We start from the raw sequence: 23,866 nt of genomic DNA on the forward strand, positions 1-23,866 counted from the left end.
AAAAACTTCAAAGAAGACGGGAGCGAGCAGCCAAGAAGAGAGCTTAAATCTCCGGCTTAAAAGCCATGTTTTACAGCGCTGCTAAAACATATATAAAGACAAATGTCTGGCGTTGTCTCCTCCTGTCTGTCACTCTTTCCAGCCCGCAGGGCATACCTGCTGTTCCTCCAAGCCTCTACACTTTATTACACAGCCTCTGCTACTCGCAGAATGCCCTTGGTGTGCTTGTGGCTTTCCAGGACCTGTTGAGATGACAAGCAGAGGCTGCGTACAGAATTAGTGTCTGTATTAGAGGCATCGTGTTTCAGGATGGAGCTAAGCAAGAAGAGAAAGCAAAGGAAAAGGTTAAGGCTGTAAATACCAACGTAAGTTGGACAACTGAGTGAGATGTACAGGCTGGAATATTGAAAGGTCCAATGTTCATTTCAGGTACTCCCATAATGGAGCTCAATGTGGCAGACAGAGGGTTTCCCACGTTAGCCACAGGTATCTTTGTCAGATATCTGATGAAGGGAGCTGTGACTCTCAAAAGCTTATACCCCCAAAATCCTGTTGGTCTCCAAGCTGATACTGCACTCAAACATAGGGTCTGCTTGACTCAAATGTAGCAGACTTCCAGGGGAATCTTATCTAAATGAAGAGGATATCTTATGCCTATTTATCTCCCATAAGGTCGACCACCACACCTGCTTTCTGGAACCAGCCAACAGTGGTTGAGATTCAGGCTATAGTCTAGGAAAAGCTTTAAGGAAAGGGAGACTCAAGGAAAACACAAGTTCACCTGAAATGCTTTGCAAAGCCCCACAGCAACTGAAGCTGAAGCAAAAAATAAAAATAACAGTACTTCCCAAGATTATAACTACTTTAGATGATACAGTATTCATTCCACCAAAGTAGGTTCAGAGCAGTAGAATTCTCCTGGACTCTGTAACTAAGGACAGGCGAATGTGTTATATTTTCCATGAGCCTCAAGCTCATACAAAATACCTTTGCCCAATTCCCCATCCTTAAGTATAAGGTTTTTATGTCTACACAACATAAAAAAAGGTTTATTCATTACCAATTGTGCAACAGGGCTGATTTGTGCTTGTCCAAACCCAAGATGCTGATTCTTTACCTCTGAAGTTCCTTGGGAGATAGCCTCTCTGTGTGCTCTCTAGGCCAATAAAGGCTCTCTACACTTTATCCTCTCCTAAAATAAAGCCATCAAGTACTAGCTGCAGGAATCTTGCAACAACTTTCCTGATGCTCTGAAATAGACAAACACCTTTATGAATTTCTATGCAAGATCCAACTATCTTGGATAGCCTTTGGAGGCAGATGCAATGGAAGGGGGACTTGCTGGGGTCCTTTTTGGCCACTAAATATTATCATTATTGCTTCAAATATTGTTTTATTTAAATTATATTTAAAACTGCCCCCATCCCCCCAAATAGCAGGCTAGAAGATCAAAGGAGGGGAGGGTATAGCTGATTTAAAAACTTCCATCTGCTATTTATTTATTTATTTATTTACTGTATTTACAATTATACCTCCAATAGGGAGCAAAGGTGATTCACATTGTTCTCTTCCATTTTCTCTTCACAACAAACTTGCAGAATAGGTTTGCCCAGGAGTATGCAAGTGGCTCAAGATTACCCAGCAAGCTTTCATGGTGGAATGGTGATCTTACTACACATTGGTTCCTACTCACTGACTTTCAAGAGCTACGCAGAGGTTTCCTTTTACTATCTAATTTAACATGTCAGGCAAGTTCAAACTGGAAAACAAATTAATCGGTGAGTTGCCAGCTCCTAGATACTGTAATTGGCAAATCTCAGGGGAAATTCCTGGGTACCTAAGAGATTAAAAAAGCCAGCTTCCTTTCTGCAGAGGCCTCTAGTGCGTGTGTGCCTTAATTATGCTGAAAAGCTGAAGTAGAAGCCTTTAGCAAACAGCCTGGGCATTAGAACTACTTCATCCTTAAGCTCATGGAAGCTGACTGGAGCCTAGCTGAAAGGGTAAATTCAGAAAACTAATTAACTAACATTAGGCAGACTTCATTGACAGACCCTTTCTCCCAGGCCATCTGAACCTGGGTTGAAATTGACTATTGATAACAGGTATTTTTAATACAGCACTGAAACAGGATCTAGATCATTTCATTTTAAAGATTCTATGAAGAGCCAGTGTTCATACAAATATCTGAGACAAACAGGGACTGAACTATTACAGCTTTGGTCAACTTTGCAAACAACTTTGACAGTTGTTAAGGAAACTACTGGTCTAAATGGATCTTTAATGTGAACCTAGGAGATAATTTATTTGTTCTTAACTCTACGTTTCATTTAAAAGTTTTAATCACATTAATAAAGCAATGTATTTGGCAATATTTGCGGAAGCAATTTTAGTCTGCCACCTGGTGTAGTGGTTAAAAGTGTCGGATTAGTATCTTGATGACCAGGTTCAAATTCCCACTTGTGCTGTGGCAGCTTACTTGGTGACCTTGAGCGAGTCACTAGGGAACGGCACAAACCGCCCAGAGCTGCAAAGAAATGGGCGGTAAAAGGTAAAGGTATCCCCTGTGCAAGCACCGGGTCATGTCCGACCCTTGGGGTGACGCCCTCTAGCGTTTTCATGGCAGACTCAATATGGGGTGGTTTGCCAGTGCCTTCCCCAGTCATTACCGTTTACCCCCCAGCAAGCTGGGTACTCATTTTACCGACCTCGGAAGGATGGAAGGCTGAGTCAACCTTGAGCCGGCTGCTGGGATTGAACTCCCAGCCTCATGGGCAAAGCTTGCAGACGGCCGCCTTACCACTCTGTGCCACAAGAGACTAATTGGGCAGTATAAAAATCTAAATAAATAAATAAACCGAACTACGAAACAAAATTCATCACAAATTTTGCTTTTGTCATGGTTAGCCAACAGAAGTTCATGATGAGTCTATCATCATGAACATCCCTGAACTTTTATAACAGTTTATGTTGGCTCAGGAGTGGAGCAGAAAGCAGGGGTCTAAAGGGACTCTTGTCCCTTTAAACCTCTGCTTTCCATTCCCTGCAAAAGCTGTGAAAACAGCTGAGTGGTAGCGCTCCCCATCACTCAGCAGTCTAATAATATAATAGTGATTTTATTCTTATAACCCACTTTTCCTTGTGCAGTCCAGGGCAGGTAACAAGAAGTTTCAGGCTGTCTCGTACAACCTCTTTAAACATTCTATACTTTAAATATTAAAGGGACTGCAGAAGACAACCCTAAAAACAGCTGAATGGTGGGGAGTATGCAGCTGTTACACGGGCTTTCTGCCAACTTCCCTGGTGGGGAGTGCACAGATGTTTTTCAGGCTTTCTGTAAATCCCATTTAAAGGGACAGTGGTTCCTTTTAATTGAGTTTGCAGGGCTATGAATCACGAACCAGCTGAGTTTGCAGCAAACCAAGCAAACCACCGAACTGCATTTTCTCAGGTCATGCCCATCCCAATCACTAATACTCTTTCAGCCTAACCTACTTCACAGGGTTGCTGGGAGGGTAAAATTATGGAGAGAATAATGTTGTAAGCTGCTTTGAGACCCCACTGGAAAGAAAGGAAGGGTAAAATACCGAAGAAAGGACTTGCTCCAGAAGTCAGCTAAAATAAATGCAAATATTTTATTAAAAGAAATATCAGGGGGCTTGTGAACCAGCAGATATCACTCTCAGTTAAAGTTTGTTCAGTCCTAAAACATATTCCCAGAATTATATGTCCATTAAACAGAGAGGTCCAGAAGCAAACAAAAATGGTTTTTAGCATAAAAAGGTGAACATTGATGGGAATGGAAGTTAAATGTGTGTTGGACTATAAAAAAGAAACTACTAAGGAAAGGAAAGGACATAAGACATCTCAATGCCAATTTTGGGAAAGCAGCTCATTTAAAACAGTCTTTGATGTCAGGACACTGTCACTTGTCACGCAAAATGCGTGATTCTCACATTTAGGGAAAGAAGCTCTTTTCAGGCAACCCCACCCTCATCAATCCAGAAATGCTGGCAGCATAATACGTTGATTACTGTGGGAATTACTAGTGTGTGCTCCACAGCAAATGCATATAATAAGGCAATACATGCCCATGCTTAACCACTACCAGATTTCCAAGATCATGCTTGCATTAATTCCACACTTAAGCTTTATTTGCTACAGAAACTCCACCACTTTCATTTCTTGAAGCAATATTTTTGCCCTGATTTTCTGGCTGGTATACCATCCTCTCTTCTATGTTCTCCTGGCTAACAGTTAGCATCACAACCACCCTGAGAAGTAGGCCAAGCTGTGTGTATCTTTTTAAAGGTTTTTCTTCAAATCTAGAGTGCTCGACTTTTGAGCCATGAACTGACAAGGGAGATGTTTCTACAATCTTCAGATTTACGTGTCCATAGATCTAGTCAAGATGAGATTTAGATATATTGACCTGATCCCATTAATCTCCTATACATCTCTTACTCTAGCAATCAGCTTGGCAGAAAGGCTGCACTGAATTAAGTTTAGTTTGTCCCGTGTCACTCAGTGAACTCTGATTGCACAGTGATTTGAATCTGGATAGTCTTTTCTAACACAGCCACACTGGCAGTTCAATCCTAAACAGAGTTACCCTCTTCTACATCCATTGAAATTAGTCTTAGAAGGGGTCACTCTGTTTAGGATGACACTCTGGATCTCATGCGCAGCCCTGCGGAAAGTAGAGGCTCAGAGACACAACGACCTAAGGCCTGTGCATCAAAACCTTTAATATGACCGATGAAACATGAGCACAGTGATGTCCTGAAAGGGAACACTCAATGAGATAAAGGTAACAATGGCTTCTCTCAGTCAAGGGTTTTAAAAACTAGCCTACCCATGGCCACAGGGCCACGGGATGAATAAAGGACACATTTAACACAGCATTCCTACTCCAAGCCATAAACAGATGCGCTGCTGCGTTCTGGAAGTGCTGCCAGCTACAGCGATGCTCTGCTTGTAAGCTGTGCTAAGAGGGAATTACAATAATTGAGCCTTTAGGTCATGAAGGGCTGAGCTGCTGTTACAAAGTCATCACAGGATGAAGCCAAAGCCCTCATGGATTGCACGACTACATCCAAAGCATATTTTTTCAGTCACAGTCAAGCCAGCAGTCTGGGACAGCTGTGAAAACGACACAGCCTGAAGCATCACCAAGGGTGCATGCTCAATGTTATTTAATGCAGATCAGCAATCCACATATTGGGACTCAAAACTTAGAGTGAATAAAAAGTGGATGTTTCTGGGTTTTTTTTAATTCAGATGTGCACACGCAGAACAGATTCTAAATCTGATTCCTAGTGCTGCACATAAGAAGCCAACAGGAAGCCATTGTTCATTCAGAATAGTATGCCCTTTCAGGGATACAGCCCCACTCCAGGCCTGAGGGCTGTGAAAGTATGAGGAGCCCAATCTGATCAAGAAGGGCTCTCATCATGCAATTAGATGGTCCCCCACACAAACAGAATTGGGGTAATTAGGGGTAATTATTGGGTACTGAGAGCCTCTTGTGGCGTAGAGTGGTAAGATAGCAGACATGCAGTCTGAAAGCTCTGCCCATGAGGCTGGGAGTTCAATCCCAGCAGCCGGCTCAAGGTTGACTCAGCCTTCCATCCTTCCGAGGTCGGTAAAATGAGTACCCAGCTTGCTGCTGGGGGGTAAACGGTAATGACTGGGGAAGGCACTGGCAAACCACCCAGTATTGAGTCTGCCATGAAAACGCTAGAGGGCGTCACCTCAAGGATCAGATATGACCCAGTGTTTGCACAGGGGATACATTTACCTTTACCTTTATTGGGTACTGTGGCTTCTTTAGAGTGGGGCCATGCCAGTTTTGTACCCAGGAGGTCTCAAGTTCAATCCCTGGAAAACTAAGAGAGGCCTCCCTTGAAAATATTATGAAAACCAAGTAAAACTGCTGCAACACAAGAGGATCATGAAGCCAGCACTCTGCCAACTGCAGTGGTTTTAGTTTCCAGGCTTGAAAGATCACCCATATTAATCAGTCTGAGGCTAGAGATCAACAGATGGTCTTCCTGCAAGAATCTGCCTTGTTCTGAAATTAGGCTAGTAGGAACCAGCAGGACTGCTTTTCCGGCAGCTAATGTCTAGGTTATGGAACTCCCTTCCCCAGGAGATGACGCTGGCACACCACTTTAGGCCTTCCAAAGCAGACTGAAGACAGTTTACTCTAGAAAGTCTTCGAGAAGGTTTTACCACTTCTGTTTTAATAGGCATGCTATGGAGATTTTTCCCCTCCGCTCCTTCTCTGTCCATTTAAAATTGGTGGCTGGATTTACTATGCACAACAATGTACTTTTTGTTACTGCTATTAAAGGATGTGACTATTGGAGGGACTTAAGAGTTCTTATGAGATTTTAATTTTTTAAATTGTGAACCATTATTTTTATTGTATAAGCATAAGTAAACACCTCCCTAGCTCCTTTGCCAGTGCAAGTTCTCCCTTCTCTCCTCATCTCTCCCTGCCCCGATGCAACCCAAACGGAGCCCTGAAATGCTGTTCCTCGAGAATGTAAGAAAGAAGTTGGAGGGCTGCCACAGGAACAGGGAATTGTACGCGTGGATCTTTTTGACAGGATCTAACCCAGGCTGTCCAGCAACAGGACTGTATCATTACACTGATGGGGTTTCTGTGCTAGCAAATATAGAAATGAGAAACGACTCTAAAATGGCGAAATGAAAGTTTAATTACCCAGCCTAGCATACTTTCATGGAGCAAGTCTATGTCACAGAGTACCCAGGGGTAGTCAAACTGCGGCCCTCCAGATGTCCATGGACTACAATTCCCAGGAGCCCCTGCCAGTAAACAGGGGCTCATGGGAGCAAGTTTGGCCACCCCTGCTCTATGGCAACATATTCCAACGCTGGCAGGGGCTCCTGGGAATTGTAGTCCATGGACATCTGGAGGGCCGCAGTTTGACTATCCCTGCGTTATTATGGTTACCAATTATGCTGTGAACCGCCCCAGTTGTAGAACCCTAAATATAATAAACAAACAAACTGACCCTTCCCATGGACTGACGTAACTGGACAGTATGCTCTCAATGGGTAGATTAACCCCTACTCCTGGACAAGGAGAGGTGAAGGTCATCTGAAACCACTACAAAAAGGCATTTTTCCCCCACCGAAGAGGAGCCGGTTTTGATACCCCGCTTCCATTTACCCTACGGAGTCTCAAAGAGGCTTACAGTAACCTATCCATTCCTCTCCCCACAACAGTCACCTTGTGAGACAGCTGAGGCTGAGATAGTCCTGAGAGAACCATGACTTGGCCAAAGACACCCAGCAGGCTACACGTGGAGTAATGGGGAATCAAAACCTGGCTCTCCAGATAACCTCTGTACCATACCATGCTGATTCTCATCAGCAGTCTTACTGATCCTCTTGGCCCAGAAGAAATGAAAAGCAAGCCTCTGTTCCCTCATTCAATTCACAAATAATAATATCCCTGCTGTCCATCATAGATTGGGCCTTAAATTCCCTGACTTCTGGTATTCCTGTGTAAGCAAGGAGAAGGCTGGTGAGCAACCAATACAAAGCACTGAAAGAAACACTTGATTCTTTTTCTGTAGTAGATTTCTACCATTCCCTATGCAGCATTTAGAGCAGGGGTAGTCAAACTGCAGCCCTCCAGATGTCCATGGACTGCAATTCCCATGAGCCCCTGCCAGCGAATGCTGGCAGGGGCTCATGAGAATTGTAGTCCATGGACATCTGGAGGGCCGCAGTTTGACTACCCCTGATTTAGAGCCACTTTCAGTGTCTGACACCCCCTCCCCAACAATAATTTCCTTTTTCCTGTGAAAATGAAAGTAGCAACAAGGCTGACAGCAGGGAACTTGCTTAGCAGGAGGATCCAGTGAAGCAGTGACATGCCGAATGACCTCAGGGGTTAAAGATGCAATTTTCCATCTGGCTGCATCTGGCTTTTCTACATAAAATGTTTACAACACCTGCCGAGATCTGAGGAAGAGCTGCCTCCGCGGCTCTCAGCGTATTTGCTGCAACCTGGGAAAGCCTATTAAAGCTTCTTCCTTTTATGTTCTGCAGATTCACGCAATATGCCTCACCCCCCCATAATTGCTGAACCACAGACAAATGGCAAGTTTTATGTGGAATGTATATATGGGACTAATTAAAGCAATAACTATTAGAAAATGACTGGGTGGGCACTATTTGCTTTACGGTGCAACATATCCTAAATCAGATACTGCCAATGGCTGAAGGAGTCATCAGCCTGAAAGGAATTATTCAGGGGGAAATTCTGTTTTCAGACACTTTACGGCAGGGGTAGAAGCTGTGGTCCTCCAGATGTCCATGGACTACAATTCCCATGAGAATTCCCAGTTGTAGTCCATGAACATCTGGAGGACCACAGGCTGACTACCCCTGCTTTACAGCATTAAACAAGTTGCCCAGGTCAATGAAAGAAACGGGGTTAACCTTGCTGCCAAGGGTTAACTTGACACAAGGAAGATTTTTCTGTACATAATGAAAAATAAGCACACAAGAGCACTACACAGAAATTTCATTATCACAGGATCATCCTTATCCATGGTTCCTCTTAATATTAGTGAAACTCGCCTGGAGGTGGAGTGAGTTCAGGGTGTCCAAGTTGGAATAGGGCCAATCAGGGTACAGTCAGCAATGTGGGCCACACCCTGATTGGCCCTGCCCCTGCAACTCCTGCCCTCCCTTGCCGAGCACTCACCCTCATCTAGCTGCTGGAGCCACCACATCTCCAAATCTCCGCCGCTCCACCCGCACCACAGGATGCGCTTACCGAGATGACGAGGCCATGCCACACAAGCCAGCAGCGGCCACCTGCCTTCCCACCACACAGTGCTGCCTACACCTGCTCAGCGGTCGACTTTCCCTTGCGCAGAGCCCCCCGCCGCCTACACAGCTGGCCAGACCGCAGCAGCTGGCTTTTCTACATAAAAGTAGCTCCACCAAACTCTCTGGTACCAAGGAGGAAGGGGGAAATGGTCACTGCATGCCCCCACTCACTAAACCCCGCAGCTGCCTCCACGGCCCTCCGCACCACTCTCACGCATCGTGTATACCGCGGGGGAAATTGCCAGATCGCTGAAGTGTGGCAAGTCTTGGGAGCCTATCCCCTTGCGCATTCCTTCCACTGCCCATTTGAGGCCTCCAGCCTCTGTGGCTTGGGGGGGGGGATGGGAGCCCAATGGCCAACGCCACCCCCCCTCCCAAAGCCCCGCGCCTGCCTCCCTGCCACCATGCAGAGCTATGGGGAGATCCAGAGAGCCAGGGCTGGATGGCTGCTTCCCCTGCCCCAACATTCCACGGCCACCTACACACTCTTTGTGCTGCCGCCGCTGCTGGGAAGGGGCCGCTAGCGCCCATTGTATTAAAGTATTCCCTGTGTAAGCACCGAGTCATGTCTGACCCTAGGGGTGACGCCCTCTAGCATTTTCATGGCAGATTCAATACGGGGTGGTTTGCCAGTGCCCTCCCCAGTCATTACCGTTTACCCCCCAGCAAGCTGGGTACTCATTTGACCGACCTCGGAAGGATGGAAGGCTGAATCAACCTTGAGCCGACTGCTGGGATTGAACTCCCAGCCTCATGGGCAGACAGCTTCAGACAACATGTCGCTGCCTTACCACTCTGCGCCACAAGAGGCTCTTATAAAGTCATTCTACAAGTCTGCAAATAATAACCAACATTTTAGTTGAATTACAGTAGTTAGTAATACATTATTTTATAATTAGGATATACCTGGGTAGACATTTCTCCAGGTCCCCAATACCTTCTAAGAGCCTATGGCTGAAGTATATTAGATATAATTTCAACTCGGCTGGGCGGGCATACCATACCATGTTATTAGGCTTGGAATTCTATATTATGTATTATTATTTATTCAATTTGTATGACCGTCGCTCTTGGAAACTGGCTTGCGGCGGTTCACAATAATTCACTACAAATACATTAAATACAAATCAATACATTAAAACCATTAAAATTCCCCATTAAAACCTCATACACAATGACACAGTCGTAATGATATTATATTATTAAGCTTGGAAAAGATTCCAAATTCTTAACAAATTGTGGTGTTATTTCCCATCCCCCTTCCTTTTGGTTTAATCTAATATTCTTAACACAACAGCAGTAAATCTGTGTTATCTGGCACTTTCTTACAGAGACAACTCAGTAACAGTGGCTTCTGAGAAACTCAAGTTAATAAATTCTCAGCTAATGGCAGGTAATGAGCTGGGCCTTTTCCAGTGGTGAGCCCAGGGTGCTAACAGCCTCCCTTCATGATGCTGGTAGATTCTGCAACTAATTAATCACTGGGACTCCTTAATCAATTATCCAATGGCCATGCAATGGGCAAGGCTTATGTAAGACAGTTAACACCAGTTCAATACTTGTGGAATGTAATCTGGCATTTTGCATACAATGCCTTTCAACTGACACTCATGACTTAAACAGAATAAATCTACCGACAAAGATTCTTACCCCTTATGTGGAACATCCATGTAAGGGGTGAGAATCCTTGTTCCCTGCCCCCTCCCTCCTCGCCTCCACCCCCCACCCACTCTTCTTACCTGCTGGTTGGGCTGGCCCACTCTCCGGAGAGCGGGGAGGGCCTCAGAGGCAAAGCGGAGGCGGGGCCAGCCCAGGAATATACAGGGCCATTCCTCACTCGTTCAAAATTGCACAATGATTGCAAATTGAAATCGCTACTGTTTTGCTGTTATGCACAACATCGTTGACAATCTGCAACACTCCTGAAATCGATCCGCAAAAAGCGCTTCGTTGTAGCGCTTTCAGGGAAATCCCAAAAAGTGGATTCACCCTCCAGAAAGCGCTATACTCTTGCAACCAATCTGCAACACTAGCGGGAAAGTTCTGTGCGTTACCATTGTTGCGGTTTCTGCAAAGTCCCTCCCCCTAGCTCTCTCCTCTGATCTTCCGGCGAAGCGATGGCCATTTTTTTTTCTCGGAGCGAGCGGAGATCAACGCACTGGCGAGCCTTCGTTTACCCAGCGAGGCTTCCCTGGCTGCAGTCCCTCCCCAGAGCTGTTTTAAGTCACCACGCACCAAGCAACACACAGCCCCGTTTGCTGGTTTATTTTCCCTTTATTTTTCACTCTATTTTTGGCCGAAAATCACGCCCGTGCGGGGGAGGGGGGGAGCATGGCAACGATGAAACAGCAGCTCAAACACCACCTGCTAGCTAGATGGGTCTCTTCCGTTGCAACGAATCAATGCAGATTCGTTGCAAGTGGGGTTTTTTTTAAACCTTCCTTAAAGGGAAAGGGACTTTTTGGGAGCATGATAACGGCCGCCCATTGGCTGCTTGACGGCCAGGGGCGGGACAAAGCTCGGCAATATCGCTTCCTGGCTAGCGATTTTTGCCGAGATCAGAAACCTGTGGGAAATGATAGAAACGCAACTGGATTCCACTACAAAAGCAGGTATGCATAACTACGAATTCCACTATTTAAAATGGCGTTTTTTCGTTCCACAACCAATTTGCTACATAGATCCTGGTGCGGAATGGCCCACAGTGCTGTGCATAGCTGGGCTGGCCCCACCCCACCAGTCTCCTCAGGAATCCCACACCCTCCGGAAGGTGGGGGCAGTCTCGGAGGCATAGGTGGAGGCAGGGCCAGCCCAGCAAAGCACAGCTCTGTGTGTTGTTGTGCTGGCATCACACCCGCCAGTCCCCCAAGGCTGCCCCTGCCCTGAGTCAGCGGGGTGGCTTCAGAGGCATAGCAGAGGCAAGGCCAGCCCAGCAACGCATAGCACTGTGTGTTGCCGCACTGGCCCTGCCAGTCTCCTGAGGCTGCCTCTTCTCTCCGGAGGGCTGGAACAGCCTCGAAAGACTGGTGGCGGTGACAACACCAGAGCATTGAGCACACCTCAGTGTTCTGGAGATGCTGCCGCTGTCCATCCACTGGCACGGCCCTTGAGGCCGGGACTACAGACGTCACATCTGTAGACTTCCGTTTGGGGGACTGCGCCAGTAGATGTTCCACATCAAAAAATCCCTTTCCCTCATGGTTACAGAGACATATTTGAAGTCCAAGAGAGTGAGTGCTTACAAAAATTTCTTCTGTTCTGCTCATATAAGGGTGGTGCATTGTGTTACACAAGGCATATCTCACCAGCACTAAATGCTCCTCTGCCACCAGGACATGCATCCTTTAACTGAGCAGTAGGATACAGTCCTCTATGAATACTTTTTCCCCAACTCCTGTGTTGTGCTGGCTATAGTAGTTTGCTTCCATTTTTTGCATATAGATTTTAATTCAGAATACCATTTTCAAAATATTGTGCCTTGAACTAAAATATACATACTGGAATAAAAGCTGCAGTATCAGAATTCAGGATTCTTTGATGCATTATATGAAACTATGATTTTTAAGGCAAATGGGTTTTAATCATGTTAACACTACCTAGCCAAAATACACCATGAATACACTATTCCTTAGTTTCATTTTATTCTGAAAAGTGATAATTACATGACCCTCTGATAGGAGCCTCTTGTGGCGCAGAGTGTTAATGCATCAGAAATGTTGTCTGAAAGCTCTGCTCATGAGGCTGGTAGTTCAGTCCCAGCAGCCGGCTCAAGGTTGACTCAGCCTTCCATCCTTCCGAGGTCAGTAAAATGAGTACCCAGCTTGCTGGGAGGTAAACGGTCATGACTGGGGAAGGCACTGGCAAACCACCCCGTTTTGAGTCTGCCATGAAAACGCTAGAGGGCGTCACCCCAAGGGTCAGACATGACTCGGTGCTTGCACAGGGGATACCTTTACCTTTACCTTTAAACTTCTGATATGCTACTTTCTGTGCCTGCAGCACACCAATATATCTAACAGTTCCAGTTTTAGTTCTCCAGGAATACTATCGGTGACAATCATGGTTAGGAATTAATTGATAAATGTTTTCATGTAGAGCCTTACCGTAAGAAAAAAGGTTATTTCATTTCAGTAACTTGACTTAGTATTCCACTTGGAAAAAAAACATGCCAAAATTGTTTTCACTGAAAGAGCTAGATATTTAGAACTTACTTGGTTTTTTGAATCCAAATGCAGTAATCTGTGACATAGAGATCATTGAGAATATACGACGGATCATTTTCTCGAAAAATCTTGTGAATATCTAACAGGCACTTCAAAACTGCACTTTTGCCTGCAAGAGAAGGAAAAGATTTTTAGTTTTACAAGGAATTCCCTATAACTTTCCAATCAAAACAGGTAAATGAAATATGTAAAACGCCTTATTAATAGCATGCTGCTATACTGCCAGATTTCTAAACATTAGAGAGATTATCTTTTGGATTTATCAGCAATTGATAATTCCAGTTCCTGCAAACAAACCTGCTCGAGATGCCTTCAGATGCAGAATATGAACGAAACTGGCATATCATACTATATCTACCATACAAAGAAATGTGCTCCCAATGTGAAATAATAGATCCTCAGTTCACACATACTTTTGAGTTCTCCAAAGTTTCTGGCAATACAAACGAATGGGCCGAATCTTAAGTTCTCAGATTTTCAGTAACTGATCTGGATTGCATCTTTCCACCTTCATATTTTGCTAAGGGGTAAGTGGGTGGAGAATGGGCGGGGCCAGTCCGGGTGAGGGGCCAATCAGAAGGCGCAATGCAGTTCTAGCTAATCGGGTGAGGACACAATCTAGGCCCTCACCAGGACAGGCCGGGAAGTCTTCTAAGCCCTCACCAGGACAGGCCAGAAAGCGATGGGGAAGCGGCAGGACACCATGAATAAAGAAGGGGGCCTTCCCCTCGGGCCTGGAAGCACACTCGGGGGTTTCTGGGCCCAAGGGGAAGGTCGCGCCGCCACGGCCAGGGGCAGGGGAGAAGTAAGCCTTCCCACCAGGCCCAGAAACTCAGGGGCAATGCCACCGGGGGAGGGGGCCCTTTCAAAGCCCATTCTCACGAACGGGCTTTGAATCTAGCAATACAATCTCCACAATGGAGACCTTTGAAAACGCACACAACTCCATCCAGGTGGCTTACTAACACTTTTGTATTGAGTTCTTTCTAGAATGACCGTACCATACTAGGTTTTGAGACAGAACAGACCGATGATAGAGGAATGCCTGAAAAGTGAACAATTAAAGACATACGAGTTTGTATGTTCAACCCCACCAAAAAAACCTTGCAGTTTGGAAGCCAAGGTGAAGAAAAGCCTCCATCTGGGTGATTAAGAAAGGCGGTACTATTTTGAAGGATTTAACTTTGGACTATTTGACGTCAGGTTCATGTGACTACTGTTGTCCCCAGTTACAGTGATACTTATTGAACAAATCAATGTTGACCAACAGCACAATACTTAGTACCTTAATACCTGTGATTTGTTAGAATGGAGGAAGCCCAGGATCTCCCAGACTAATGAGCAGTGTACACATAACACTACACACTTTTAAATTGTCTAATGCCTCCTGTAAGCAGGCATTGCAGACTTTTCTGTAGTTTCTGGATGATGTTGCCTGTATGGCAAGAACACTATTTTTAATTTTAAATAGCTTCCTTTCCTCTGTATAACATTGAGGCTTTGTGTTTCAAACTCCCTTCCCTTCATTTCTCCACCTGCATGAAGCTACAGTAAACTAGTGCCTTAATACATCATAAATATTTGTATAATTAAGAGATCAGTCAACAATAATTTAACAGCACAGTGTCTTAATAAGCCATCTCATTTGGAACCCTCGCATTTGTGTCTTCCTACTTCCCACTGTGTGCCTCCCCGCCATACACTAGTGATAAAACAAAGAGATTAACAAACGTAGTTCAAGATACAGCAGGAAGTTGCACTCTAAATCATACTGAGTATATTTTGCAATTATTTGAATAAAATCAAAATGTCTATGTTTTTGTAAACATATCAAACAATAAAATGTTGTCTATTACAACTCTATTATACAAACTGGATGCAAAGACTCATTCCATTGTGTTTTCAAATAAAGGATTCTTTAAATCCAGTCTGATGCATTTTACATTTTTGTGTAAAGATCTGATAGCAGAATTTTTCCACCCAATCGAAAGATAAGAAGAAAAAAGTTTCCAGGGACCTCATAATTTCAGGAACTTTAGCATATCTTAGCATAACTTAAGCAAGCCACCATTCTCTCTTCCTTTATCACTATCACTGTCACTATCTTTAAACAGCCCGTGGCGCCACGGGCGCCACGGACTATATAATTCGTTAAGCCCCCTAGAGGTGGGCTTTGTCCGTGATGAGGAAGGGTCCGGGTTGGACCCTTCCTCACGACAGACAATCGGAGGGACCAATCGGCAGGCGCGAAGTGCCTGCCGATTGGTCCCTCCGATTCCCAGGCTGAGCAACTGCGAGCCGCGCGCAGCGCGACTCGCAGTTGCTCCCGGACTGACGCGGCGAGAGGCGCGAAGCACCTCTCGCAGCATCAGACCGCCGCCCGAAGGAACCCCCAGCAGTCGCGCGAAGCGCGGCTGCTGGGGGTTCCCTCCCTGCCGGTCTGACGCTGCGGGAGGCGCGAAGCGCCTCCCGCAGCGTCAGACCGCCGCACGAGGGAACCCCCAGCAGTCGCGCGAAGCGCGGCTGCTGGGGATTCCCTCCCTGCCGGTCTGACGCTGCGGGAGGCGCGAAGCGCCTCGCGCAGCGTCAGACCGCCGCACGAGGGAACCCCCAGCAGTCGCGCGAAGTGCGCCTGCTGGGGATTCCCTCCCTGCCGGTCTGATGCTGAGGGAGGCGCGAAGCGCCTCGCGCAGCGTCAGACCGCCGTCCGAGGGAACCCCCAGCAGTCGCGCGAAGTGCGCCTGCTGGGGATTCCCTCTCTGCCGGTCTGACGCTGCGGGAGGCGCGAAGCGCCTCCCGCAGCGTCAGACCGCCGTCCGAGGGAACCCCCAGCAGTCGCGCAAAGCGCGCCTGCTGGGGGTTCCCTCCCTGCCGGTCTGACGCCTTCTCCCCTTTCAAAACCCCTTTTTATAAAGGGGCTTTGAAACTAGTCAAATATAAAGCTGAAGCTGCATGCAGACAACTCACGCACTACTTGATTCTTATTCCCTGGAGGTGTGCCACCAATAGGGCAAAAGCACTCTGCTAATGAGGACCAATCAGTCCAAACTGTGTGCAGACAACTCACTCCCTACCTGATTAGCCCTTCCTGGGGGTGTGCCACCAATAGGAAGAGAGCACTCTGCCAAGGAGGGCCAATCAGTTCAAGTTGCGCTCTATCAATGAGGACCAATCAGTCAAATTGTGTGTAGACAACATACTCCCTACCTGATTAGCCCTTCCTGGGGGTGTGCCACCAATAGGGAGAGAGCACTCTGCCAAGGAGGGCCAATCAGTTCAAGTTGCGCTCTATCAATGAGGACCAATCAGTCAAATTGTGTGTAGACAACATACTCCCTGATTGGCCCTCCCTGGGGTTGTCCACTAATAGAGAGCACTCTGCCAATGGGGGCCAATCAGTTCAAATAGCGTGAAGACAACTCACTCCCTAACTGATTGTCTCTCCCTGGGGGTGTGCCACCAACAGGGAGAGAGAACACTGCTAATGTGAGCCAATCTGTTCAAACTGCATTCTGCCAATGAGAGGCAAGTAGTTCAAATTGCATGCAGACAATTCCCTGCCTGCTTTGCTCTCCCTGGGGGCATGCCACCAATAGGGAGAGAGCACTCTTCCAATGCAAGCTGATTGTGGAGCTTTTATGTCCTCTTCCTGCTGCTTGGTGGAAGAGGTGCTGACTTCTCTGACTTCCCTGCTGCTGATAAGTTGCCCCATCCCCAGCCTATTCCTACCCTCCATCTCCCCCAGGCAAGGGAAAGAAGCCAGAAAGTTCCTTTGCCTCCAGAATTGGTGTCAAGTTTCAGCTCTTAACTCAGTCCAGTGGCAGTCCAAGGGCATCAATAAAAGGAACAGGTCACTGGTTGTGTCCACAACCTAGCCCTCCCAGCCTCAAGTTAATACAGGTTGTCAGCAGCCTCTGAATTCTCACTTTGTGATGATTCCGTCTTCTGCACTCAGCAGCTGTCTTGCTAACACTGTCAGGTTCCTTTTAGACTGGAGCTCTTTTCCAGTACATAGCTAGCCTTGCTTAATTGGCTCAGGTGAGCCAAGTGGGCTGACAAGGCAGGGGGCTGCAGCTGGAGGCTGGGCAGAGGAATGAGAAACTTCTGCAACAACTTTGGAGTCTAAGCCCTGGTTTGTCTGAAGTTCCATTCCCCCTCCTGCTGGTTAGAGCTCTCTCCTTGTTGAACATCTGGCTGGGATAAGTTTTCATCCGCCTGAGGCTTGGGTGAAGCTTGGAGCCCCTGGCAAGACTTTTCTTCCTAGGAGTCCTCCCCAACAGGACCTGGGATCACAACACTTCCCATGCCCTTGCAGCTGGCCACTGGAGTGCTCCCTGCTTTCCCACAGCCTCCCACTCCTCAGAGGGGCTGGGAGATCCAGGAGCCTTCTCCACCCAGCCTGACCCTGGGGGGATGGGAAGGACTCCACAGCCTATCTGTTCATCCTATATTTTGGGACATGTGAGGGGGCAGCCCCCCCTCCACAACCTCCCCTGCCTGGCCTGGCCTTTAGGAGATGTGAGGATGGGTGGGAAGGAGGCTGCTCCCGCACAACCTTTCCTGCCCAACCTGCCCTTTAGGAAATGGGGTGTATGGGAAGGAGACAGCCCACCCCCATGGCATTCCCCACTCAGTCTGGCCTTTGGGATATGTGCAGGAAGGGGTAGGAAGGAGGTAGTTCCCTCGTGGCCTTCTTTGGCTGGCCCAGCCTTTGGGAAATGGGGGGGGGCAGCAAGATAGCAACCCACCCCTTCTGTGGCCTTCCTGGTGTAGCATATGGAAGATATGGGGGACGGGATGGTGGCAGCCCCCCAACATAGCCTGGCCTTTGGAAGATGTAGGGTTTGATGGGAAGGTGGGGACAGTGGTGACTTGTGTGGACAGTGTTGGGTGGGGGTAAGAGGGCTAGTGCCCCTCCAAAGCAGCTGTTTTCTCCAGGAGAACTGATGTCTTCCTTCCCTCCCCCCCATCTTTCATCCTGTCTTTCTTGCTTCCTGAAGGTTCCAGGCCCCCACCTGCAAGCTGGCAACCTAGCTGGCTGCATATGGAAGAGGAGTCAGGAATCAAACCCAGTTTTTGAGATTAGAGTCTGCTACTCTTTAACCACCTCACTGTATCTCAAGAATGAGCAGGAAGTGGGAGGAAGAAGGGACGGAATCCAGGAAGATCATAGTGCAGGTGTATGGGCTAGTGCCCGTGGTATTTGCTGGTTGCAATGGGCTTTGCCTCTAGTCTAGTCCCATATAAAATCAGGGATCACAACCCTGCATCTTTTCCCAAGGCAGTTGTGAGGAAGCAACTGAACTCCTACAACACAGTTGTGCCCCCGTGTATGGCCAGGCTTGTTCTGAGTCGGAATACTAACCCATTACAAGATTAGATGCAGAACTGTCTCATTTGCCAGTAATCATTCCATACCCTGAAGCACACCACATTACAATTTCCAATGAGCCTCTTTATTTTGTACAATGTTTATAGATTGCCTCTTGTAAAGTCTGTAAGATTATAAGTGCTACACGGTGAAGAGATAAAGTCAACCAAAACAACAAACATGCAGCTACTGAGTAAATGCAACCTGACCAGAAAGAGCAATCAGGAATCCCCAAAAGTCCTCCAGATAAGACAGCTTCACAGCCCTCCTTGAAGCACCTCTTAGGGGAAGCCTGTGCCAGAGCAACAGTGTGATGTGCCAAAGCTGAGGAATGGGCTGACCCCCGAACATACCTGCCTCATCAACATAGCTGAGAGGGAAGGTTTCATGGAGGAGTATAAGTGATGGGTGGGGGAGTGGGCTAGTTACCAACCTTCAGGCAGGGGCTGGAGTTCTACCAAAATAACTGATCTCCAGACTACAGAGATCTTTTCCTATAGAGGAAACAGCAGTTTCGGAAGGCAGACTCTATGGCAGGGGTGGTTAATCTGTGGCTTTCCAGATGCCCATGGACTATAATTCCCATGAGCCCCTACCAGCACCATGATGGCAAGGACTCATGGACATATGGAGAGCGAGTTTGGCCGCCCCTGCTCTATGGCAACATATTCCTGCTTACGGTAGTCCTCTCACAAACTATACCCATCAAAGACTCTGCCCCTAAATCTCCAAGAATGTTCTATCCTGGAGTTGGTAACCCAAGCAAGGGAAGAAAGTCATCCTGCTTGTGGGGGCAAAAGATGTTTTGGATTGGGTTTCTATGTTTTTTGTTCTGTCAAACTGTTTTCATATGTTACATTATACTGTTTGGGTCCTAAGATACTAAAGAGAAAAGGATGAAAATAAAATAAATACTCAGGTGTTCATAGTTGCATGGAGAGGCATAATGGGATGAAAAATATGCCACAGGGATATATGTTGCCTCCTTCATGACTTGCTCCACAGAAAACCATACGTTGCTGAAACATTCTAACTGGCCCAACAAAAGTTTGCCAACGAAAAAGAAGTCGATCAGAGCATGTAAAGGGGAGAAGGAAGTATGGAAACCCAAGGGTCAAGCACAAACTCAGTTAAAGCCATGGTTTGGCCACAATGTGTGAACCGAACTTTCACCTAGTGTGTCTTTTAAAGAAAGTTTACATTTCAGATTACCTAGCTAGATAAGAGAACTTATACCATTTCCTGCAATGTAACAAGACTCTATAATTTGTCAGGATTGCTGGAAGAATGCCATCTCAAGGGATGTCATTAGAAAAATGAAACACTTCTAAAGTAAAAAGGTCCAGTTTCAGGGATGCATTAAGCAGATTTTTTAAAGCCCAATTTCTCTATTTCAGCCCCATCAAAAACTTTGACTGAGATTTCTAGTTTGACTGTGTTTTTGATGTGGAAACATTTTATGCCGCACCCTAGGGGGGAAAATGCGATGGAAGTAATAACAGACATGGCACAGCATTCCGAAACAAGTGAGATTGGGGCAGGCAGTGAGAAGTGCTGGTGTTCTATGGAGAAGTTAGGGCAGGGTCTCTCCCATGTCCACACTGCCTAGCCTACACCTGCCCACGCCCATCCTTGGCTGGGGCTCCTTTCTGGAGAGATTTGGGAGCTGTGTGACTGCCCAGGTGGCAACCTAGATGGCCGCTGCTGCCAGGAATAGAGAAGGAGGGAAGGAGAAGCATCACAAGGAAGAGCAACAGAGAGCCACCCACCCACCATGGGGCCCCCTCCTGGTGCCCCTGTGCCTACTAAGCACTTCCCAGAAGTGGCCCTGCTTGAAGCAAGCATCCCTGCTACCACATCTAATTATTACCATTGGGGGGGGGGGTGGGAGAGAGCACACAAAGGAATGAGGCATGAGCAGCACGCAGGTAGCAAGAATTCCCCCTCACTCTCACCACCCCACTTTTGGGCTCTCCTTTGCATGCCTTTTGGTTTCCTATGTGCTGCTCCCTCTGCTCAGGGGGAGAGGAAGCACAAAAGAGAAAAGTGAAAGCTGTGTGGCCTCGCTGTCTGTGTAAGGGGAGATCCTGTGCCTACTGAGCACCTCCCAGAAGCAGCCCTGCTTGAAGCAAGTGACCTCATCACCACCTACCATCTGTATGGCCTTGAGGATGGTGAGGTCCCCTGGCTTCACCTCACTCCTTCACGTGCAAGGTTCCACGGATGGGGGGGGGGGTGCTGGTTTCAAGCAGAGCTGCTTCTGGGAGGTGCTCAAGGGGAACGGGGCAGTCGTGCTTGCTTCAAATGGGGACATTCTGGAGGAGCAGTTGCATGGGGAAAGGGGTGTTAGCCACGGTGGGAAACCCAAGCAGAGGAGCAGTGTGTGGGAAACCAAAAGGCATGCAAAGGAGACCACAGAGGATAAGCAATAAGCCATGGGAGAGGATCTGCATAAAGCAAAAACAAGGGCATGGATGACATTTCCAAATTATTTGAAAAAAGTACTACAGAAGAGGGAGGATTCAGGTAGGCAGCTGTGTTGGTCTGAAGCAGCACAACAAAACAAAATCAGAGTACAATGGCACCTTTAAGACCAACAAAGATTTATTCAAGGTGTGAGCACTCAAAAGCTCATGCCTTGAATAAAGCTTTCTTGGTCTTAAAGGTGCCACTGGACTCCGATTTTGTTTAGAAGCGGGAGGGTCATTGTTCCAGATGCAGAATGCCCACTTAGGATGGAATCTAAAACAACCTTCCCACAATTTTAACCTTTGGCTTTTCTTTCCATCCTGTGGGCACGCTGCATTGCATGCGGAATAATGACCATACCTCTTCTGTAGTACGTTTTGGAAACTATTTGAAATGTTTTCCCTGATGTTATCCCTGCCCTTGACCGTCTTTCTCCTTAGAATGCTGTCACTCCTCCTCCCCAGCTTCTTCTTAAAATTGTATGCTTTAAAAGGTATGTTTCATCACATACTCTAGGAAGCTTTTAAAAACTGTCTTAGACCCACCCCACCCTACCCCTTTCCTTTCCTTTTGGCTTATCTGAAGTCTTCATTTGTCTCACCAGCCAATATCTTCCCCTGGTTCTATCTCCAAATACCTGAGTTTTCCAGCTTGGATTTGGCAGCCCTAACTGGGGGGCCATCTTCCACTGGTGGCCAGGGGGGCAACCCTAGGGTCAAAGCACAAGAGCTTGGTGTTGGAATTATTATTCCTGTGTGTCAGCAGAGCGTCCAAGATTTACAATGCAGTGGCGCTTCATTGGTTGCTTTCCACCAAGAGCCATTTGATTTCTGATTCCTGCCCTTATGAAAATAGCAGTAGATGAGTGGCAATACCAGAACTCCTTTATAATGTGGTGTGAATCCTGCTTCTTTTCTTGCTTGGTTAATGCCACCATCTAGTTCCGCACAAAAGCATGGTGATGTGATGCTCCTGTTCCCTCCTCCTCAGATTTTGCCCATGGTTACCATGTAAAATGTTTCCACATAGATCCCACATGAGAATCTGATTCTCACAATTTTTGGGGAGGTGGGGGAAGAGAAGGCAGGTTGTCCAAAAGAAAAGCACTCCATAATTGTTCTTCGTCTCAATTTGTTGAACTTACTTTCCCTTTGTTGAATAAAGGGTTATTGCAAAGTTCAACTGAGGAGACCACCACAGACAGAGAGGCTCTAAATTAAGTAAACTCTTAAAGATGAAAAATTTTCAAAGAAAATGGGAAAAAAGTGAAGTGATAGCTGCTACAATCTAAGGGAGGTAAAATTACAAGAATAGCTGAATCAACCATGCAATCCAAAATGGTCAAATAAAAGGTGGGAATCAGCGAAAGTAAAAAGAAAAAAATAACTGATTGGTTTACCCACAGGCAAATTGTTTCAAGATTGAAAGAAGAGTTAAAGGCCTCGGGTAATGCTCTTAGACTTAACTGAATTTAAAATGGAAATTACTCATAGTAAACCACATCTCCTAGGCCAAATATACAAACATCTGTTGAAGTTAGAGACTGAAGATGAACAAGTTAAAAATTGCAAGGTAAAATGGATGCAGAATCTAGGTCAAAATGTATAGTTCAATGAGTGGGAGCAGTTATGGTGTAAGAATATCAAATTAACAAAGTGTCAGATGCTTAGAGAAAACTGGTATAAAATGTTTTACCGGGGGTACATAACTCCCAAGGGTATAAGTAGAATGTTAAATCATTTTGATGGGAAATGTTGAAGATGTCATGATGTCAGTCTCAGAACAAACTAAAGCTACAGTCACACTCTCTCCAAAAGCAATCTCAAACAACAATGGAGTAAGGCTCAGGCATACCCTAGCCATTGACAGAAGAAGTTCAAAACAGAGCCAACTTCTCTGACTGCACAAAGAGCAGTTTTCCTTCTAACCTAAAATCCTATTTGCCAAATCCTACCCCCTCCCTCTTGTTACCCGGAATATGGGTAGGGCAAGGTTATTATGCTAGAGTTCGCAGTTGAAACTAACTGTAAAGTTGCAACTCTCAGACATGTGTTGCAGTGACAGAGCAAAGGCAGGAAAATCCCCTAGACTAAGCTGAAAGCTAAGTTTGTTTCCTTTTAAAGTTTAAGCCTCTCAGCAGCAGGCAGCAGCTATTCAGTCTAGCTGGATAATGGTGAAAAACCATTTTTGGGTTTTTCCAGTATTCCAGCATATCAGTAGCCAAAACAGATTAGAGAATCTATGTTTGGCTTAGAAAACTCCTGAAAATACCAATAAGGTTTTCTGGCTCAGCTAAACTAAATGCACATGCCTAGCATATAATGTTTGCACCACAAGTTTGTCGTTGCAGAATATCACTGACTCTCAACATTGAATTAGATGGCCCATGAGAATTGTAGCTCAAATTACCATTCTAAGGTCAGGCATAATCCAGAGGAATCTACCTTAAGAGTAAGTTTGTTTTTTTTAGGATGAAATTAAATGGAAGACATTTAAAACCACACTCCAAGAAGACTGTGTGCAGATAGGCAAGAATCACACGCGTGTTTAATCCCGATATTTCCATCACAGGAACTCACACAACTCAAGACAAAAGACTGATTTTAGCTTCTGGCCATGGCTGGTACATCCTCACAAAAACTGCTTTGGTAAAAACTATGTCCAGACAGATCCTCTGGTGAAGACTTGGAGAATGAGCATTTGGCTAAAGGAACACAGAAGGCGAGAAAGCAGCCTCACAGCCTAACCCCAGTCAGTCCACTGCAAATTGCAACAAGCTCTTGTTTATCTGTAAGACAGCAGCCTCAGTAAAAAAGCAGGACAATGGAAACACAGATTTTAACTGGTTACCGAGGTCAAGCAAAGTCTGTGAACTGCTTCCCAAGGAGCTAGTTAAGATGCTTTTCACCTTTTAAAAATCTAACGAAAC

At 46.3% G+C, this 23,866-nt stretch overlaps 1 protein-coding gene across 4 annotated transcripts in view; it reads right to left on the reverse strand.

Annotated features, from left to right (window-relative positions):
• Window positions 1–23,866, reverse strand: part of SHQ1 (SHQ1, H/ACA ribonucleoprotein assembly factor) — an 84,090-nt gene that overhangs the window by 25,862 nt on the left and 34,362 nt on the right. For all 4 annotated transcript variants that reach the window (XM_077325189.1, XM_077325191.1, XM_077325190.1 and 1 more), the window contains one exon: window positions 13,086–13,206. In XM_077325189.1, the coding sequence (XP_077181304.1) occupies window positions 13,086–13,206 (121 nt within the window). The remainder of the gene's footprint in view (window positions 1–13,085; window positions 13,207–23,866) is intronic.

This window comes from Paroedura picta, chromosome 3, assembly GCF_049243985.1.
Source record: "Paroedura picta isolate Pp20150507F chromosome 3, Ppicta_v3.0, whole genome shotgun sequence".
NCBI lineage: Eukaryota > Metazoa > Chordata > Lepidosauria > Squamata > Gekkonidae > Paroedura > Paroedura picta.